Source organism: Osmerus mordax, chromosome 13 (assembly GCF_038355195.1).
Source record: "Osmerus mordax isolate fOsmMor3 chromosome 13, fOsmMor3.pri, whole genome shotgun sequence".
Lineage (NCBI taxonomy): Eukaryota > Metazoa > Chordata > Actinopteri > Osmeriformes > Osmeridae > Osmerus > Osmerus mordax.
In genome coordinates, this window is record NC_090062.1 from 6,122,950 (window position 1) to 6,129,038 (window position 6,089).

Consider the following 6,089-nt stretch of genomic DNA (forward strand, 5'->3'; position numbering starts at 1 on the left):
GACCTAAAATTTTAATAAGTGGACTATCTATACTAAGGGTACATAAACTAGCAGTACTAAGTGGAATTAGAATTAAATAAAATATACAATAAAATAAAATATAAGTTGCCGTAATTTACAATATAAAAAATACAAAAAATACTAATTACAAAAAATACAAATGTACAAGATACAATTTTGTAATCAGGTTAAGCAAAAAAGCCTATGGACTAGCGGAAAATCATCATGTGGGCTCCTTCATCCATGCAGTTTGTTACTGTTTAGTCATTCACTGCTATGAGGACTAACCGGCACTGCTATGGTTTGACTACCAAGTCCTTTCCCTTCCCTGGCCTGGGTTCTCAGACACACAGTGGCACGACAGACACACAGTTTCTGTTTGACATAACTGTGATGTTGAGAGGACATTAGAGGCATGGTAGAGGGTAGCAGTACATGTTGGAGCCCCCAGGCAGGTCTTCTACAGAGTGTGTGTGTGTGTGTATCTGTGTGTGTGTGTGTGCGTGTCTAGTATAAAAGACCACTCAGTACACAAGATGCTGTTACATCACCACTTCCTCTGTGGCCCTCAAAGACATCCTCAGTATTGCGACACGACAACACGCTGACAGAAACTCCCTAGCAACACAGCACACATGACTAGACGCACATGCACTGCGTCTCATCGCTAGCCCTTTCTCTCCCTCTTCTTTCCATTCGTTCTTTTCTTCACTTTTCAGAGGCTATGGCCACCCTGACTTGTCTTTCAGTCTCTCCATCTTCTGTACACTCTTTTCTCTCTTCCTCCAGTCTCTCCAGTCCTCTAGTCTCTCCATTCTCCTTTCCTACAGTCTTTACAGTCTCTACAGTCTCTCCACCCCTGTAGTCTTCCATTCTCTTTTCCTCCAGTATCTCTAGCCTCTCCACTCTCTCCATTCTCCTCTCCTCCTGTCAGTCTCTCCAGTCTCTCCTCTGATGGAGAGGAAGCCCGATCAGGTCTGTCCTACATCCAGAGAGCCACATCAGGCCCTGGCCCGCAGAGGGAATGAAAGGCTTACAGCTCTCACTCTTTTGTTGCCTTTGTTCCAGGGAGGAAGAGAGAGAATGGAGGCATCCCAGGGAGAGGATGGGTGGAGGGAGAGAAGGAGTGAGTGATGGAGGGAGGGAATTGAGGGATTAGCCCAGTTTCTGTTCCATAATTCACCCAGTAAAGGAGACAAGTAACACCCAAACAATGCTGCCTAATTTCACAGCTCTTCTTATACATAATGAACTTCTAGCAAGGACTGGGGGGGTTGTTATATAGTGTAGATACATCTCTACCAGCACCAGACTACCTCAGACCAGGGTTAAACACTATACAGTTGTCAGTCTGTGAAAATAAATACCAATATCTCAGAATGTACATTCCTGATGCTCCTCTCCCGTGTCTCTCCTTGTTAGAGTCCAGACAGGAACAGGTTTCAAAATGTCCTCTCCTCAACCTTGACCTTGTCCATCTTAGACATCACACTCAGATAACCGACGACTGCTCTCACTGCCTCTCTCACACCCTCAGTCTCCCTCTCTCCTCCTTTCCTTTCATCCCTCTGCATCTCGCTTCTGCATCTCGCTTCTCTCTTGCTGTGTTTCTCCCTCAATCCTGTCCCTAATCTAGTCCCCCCCCCCCCTCCCCCAGCAAACATACTGTGTAAACAGAAACAAAAAAACAAACACTTCACCATATTGCCTTTCCCCACTTGTATCTTAGATGGGGACACCTCCTCCTCACCCTCTCTTCCACCTCCTCTTACCCCTCCTCCCTCCACAAAACTCTGGTGAAATGATGGATGCGGGGATGAATGGAGGCCAATAATGTATCTCATCCTCTCTTTCTCTCTCCGGCCTATCTCTCTCACCTCTCAATATCATCAATTACCTTAGAACCTTAAGTTATGCATAGATGAATAATGGAAATCACTTAACATGAGAGACGGTCTCTCTCTCTCTCTCCCTCTCTCTCTCTCTCTCTCTCTCTCTCTCTCTCTCTCTCGCCATCCACTTTGTTACAGCACTCTTATTGGACAGAACAGCTTCATACTCGAACTAGCTGTCAATCATCCAGAGACAGTGAGCTATGCAGATTTGACCTGTTGGAGGAAGGAAAGATGTCCTTGGACACACGGCCATCAGCACCAGGTTTCTTAGTGGTTTTGAAAAACGCCTTTAAAGAAACTTTATGTTATAACTATATATTATAACCTTTAGGTTATTACTTTAGTGTATGCCTGTCTCAAACTAACCTGACAGTCTAGAAGGTCAAGTCAACAGCATGTAGACACACCAGTGCAATCTCTCCAGGAAGAAAACAACTGTGCCAACTCTGTCGTGGTGTTTATTCAGTAGCCTGGTTTTGCAACATCTGAGTGTGTCAATATCGATTCACCCCAGTCTACCCCACTTCCTCCCCTCCTCCTTCATCTTCTCTGCTCTCTCCCCCTTTCTATCTGTCCACAATGACTCATCATCAGCTGCCTGGATTGAATGGGTTTGACAGCTCAGACAAAGATGCCAATAAGAGTGGAACCCCTGGCCTCTTCCCTCCCTCCTTCCCTCCTTCCTTCCTTCCCTTCATCCCTCCCCTAATTCCTCCCCTCTATCTATCTTTACTTCTCTCCTTTCTTCCGTGTCCTCCATCCATCCCTCCCTCCCTCCGTCTCTCTGTTCTCAACACCCTGTGGAAATCCCTCGTTAGTCTAACAAGGCTAACAAGGGATGAGGGGCACCAGCTGGATTAGAAGCTCACAGTCCCGCACACCGTCCTGGCATGACTGGACGCCAGAGACAAGGGGGGGTTGGCCTGGGGGGAAGAGGAGGAGTGGGAGGGGGCTTGGAGTCCCCAGTGCTGCGTGGACACAGCAGTCACGAGGAGGATGGCCTTGCCGGTCCACCCCTGATCTCTGCCCGGGCAGTGATAACACATGCACACCATGACACGCACACCAAGGTCTGAGTGGACCAACCCTGCTGTGTCACTGCTGTTTTCTGCACCCTGAGACCAGGAGCACGCACGCATACTATACGACCTAGGTGTGTGTGTCTAACAAAGACTGGAATGCACACCTTGGAGAGAAGTGTCGTCAAGGCCTAAGAATGTAAACACCAATGATCTATGACTGCTCCATCTGGCAAACAGACATACAGACAGGCAGGCCAGCAGGCAGAAAGTGTGTGTGAATATGAACAGAGTGTATTTCATTAACTGTGAATTTGATCTCGTGTTTCCAATGTACCCACTTCCGAATTTGAACACACAACAAACATGTAACCCCACAAAGGGTTCAAGACATTGCCCTAAAGGGGTACATACAACCCCCTCTTTATCTCTCTCTCACACACACTCACACACACAAAATAAGGTGTGTGTATTGTACTCTATGTCATTAGCACATTCTCCCTGTAGATCATAGTGGAGGAGGGATGCACATGTCTTATGAAATAAGATGTGCAGACAAAGGACCACCCCCTCCCACACACACACACACACACACAGCAGGGGGAGGAGGTGAGACATGGGAGGGGGTGTTAGGGGGTGGGTGGGGGTCTCCTTTAATGTCCTTGTGGCTGTAACATTGAGTCACTTCAACAACACAGACATCTAAGAGGGAAACCAGCAATATAGGAGGAGATATGTCTGATGCAAACAGTACACTCACATCACTGCACAACATCGTATGTGTATGTGTGTTTTTATGTGTGGGTTTCAGTGGGGGCAGTTATTGGGACAGCTATATATGTTGGGTATTGTTTATCTATACTACTGTGTGTCTGCATAAAAGACTGGACTGACACACACAGTGATCCTATACTGGAGAGAAGGAGAGAGAGAGAAAAAGACAGACAGAAACAGACAGAGAGACAGAAAGAGCGAGACACGAGGAGAGACTGGTGACTGTGTTTGCCCTGGGGGCGAGTGAGCCCTCAACAACAAAGGATTAGAGGAGAGGAAGAAAGACAGGAAGAGGGGGATGAGTAAAAAGGAAGAGTGCTTACCTATAAACACCCCACAGCCCCAGACAGTAGACTTGACACACAAATCACAGTCTTGGGGGTTTTATTTCATTTAACCTCAGTCTACACTACACAAAACAGTGTCCCATCAGTGTCAATGGAACTGTTGTCTCCAGGTGTATAACTGTACAGTGGATGGGAGTAGAGAATGTGTTCCAGTGTCATATAATCATGCCAGCATGTCATGCTGGACATAACACAGCAGGGAGCAGGCCTGGATTCCCAACAGGGCTGTGGCAGGTCAGATCTCGAGAAGACTGTCGTGGCAACAGAAGCAGGTGTGGTGTTACACATCATGTTCCATGCTGCAGTCACTGTTAGGACCTGTATCTCTGTGTGCCGCAACACAGACTAGGAGATAAGATACAACAGGAGAAACAAGCCTTTAATAATGTATGAGATGTGTGAGTGTCTGGAGTGTGGGTGTGTATGTCTGTGTGTGTGTGTGTGTGTGTGTGTGTGTGTGTGTGTGTGTGTGTGTGTGTGTGTGTGTGTGTGTGTGTGTGTGTGTGTGTGTGATGTAGAGGAAGGGAGTAAGAAACAGAGGAATCAAAATGGAGTGTGTGTAGGAAGTGTAGGAAGGCTTAAATTGGGGAGGTTAAAAAGTACTTTGAATTATATATTTTGGTATTGTCCATGACTGTGTTATGTGTGTGTGTGTGTGTGTGTGTGTGTGTGTGTGTGTGTGTGTGTGTGTGTGTGTGTGTGTGTGTGTGTGTGTGTGTGTGTGTGTGTGTGTGTGTGTATGGTGTGTGTATGGTGTGTGTGTGTATGAGTGTGTGTCACATGGCACCATGGCAGCCCTGTCAGAACAATTCCATGGTCAAAGCTCACTTTCTTCAAACAAAGACTGTGAGAGAGCTTGGTATTATAAATATTGCTGAAACATTGGCCTACATTATGAATGTTAACCTCAAGGGAAACACAGAATAATCTGACCAGCAAGAGAAAATACAGTACCATGTTACCATATATACCAAATATCAAGAACAATATAAAAAATAAACTGATATGAAGGCTGAAGTGCAGACAGATTTTTAAGGCAGACAGAGAAGAAAAAAAGAGAAATAGACAGTCTGAATTGGACGTGAATTGCAGTGTCTGACCGACGGCTGTCCAAGTTCTCATGCTCCCAGCCTATCTTCACACATCAGCGTGACAGAAAATCAATGACGCTGGGGGGTTTTGTACAGTCGACTGCAGATGACATCCGCTACTGTAGCTTCATTATACTGGCTACATAACAGGATGATTACGCACAGTTTAAATGATTGTCTGAAATTCAGTTTTAGTGTAACACTCCCCCATGGACTACATGTTTTCTCTCGGTTCCCCTCGTCTATTTTGGACATTGATCAGAAACCAGAGATATCCTACTTTAGCCTAACAGACACCCTCTGGTTCATAAATGGGTACACACATGACGCTCAAGAGAGCAGCACCGCTCACATACGCGCACAAGCAGCCAGCTACGTTGGAGCACTCAAACACAAAAACCTTTTAAAACCTTGTGGTTAAAACATTTCAAAACAATTTCCGCTATAACTGTTGATGGATAACCTCAATGCAACTTGTCTGCTGTGATGGGCCGCCGCATAACGGCAACAGAATAACGGCAGCGTGTCCTCTAAGGAGAGAACAAGCATATATGCGAGCGAACCGTCCACCCGTGAAAATTAGGACACGCTACATCTGCTGCAAGCAATTATTATTCATCTACCACCTACCTTCATGTCATTGACGATTGCCTGGAAGAGGCCACCCAACGCCCCGCACTCCCTGTCCACCGTCTCCATATTTGCAGAATCCACGGTTCCAAATATTCAGTTACTCACACTAGAAAGAAAAAAAACGCTAAATATATTTCCAAAGCAGGAAAGGATTGTGTGGCTCTCTCCTACTTCTCCCAACGTGAGAGTCAGGACGCAGTGTACGAGAGAAAATGCACAGAAATACGGTTCAATGACTTCTGTCGTCGCAGTGTCGGTTTGCTCCCGGTGTCCGTCGTGCACCCAACGAGAAATGTGGAGAGAAGAGAGCCGTTTTTCGCTCTCCCTTCC

At 46.2% G+C, this 6,089-nt stretch overlaps 1 protein-coding gene across 1 annotated transcript in view; it reads right to left on the bottom strand.

The window, feature by feature from the left end:
- mtss1lb (MTSS I-BAR domain containing 2b) overlaps positions 1-5,825 on the bottom strand; it is a 28,151-nt gene extending 22,326 nt beyond the window's left edge. Inside the window, exon 1 of the mRNA XM_067249418.1 lies at positions 5,757-5,825. Coding sequence (XP_067105519.1) covers positions 5,757-5,825 — 69 coding nt within the window. The remainder of the gene's footprint in view (positions 1-5,756) is intronic.
- Positions 5,826-6,089: the final 264 nt, after the last annotated feature.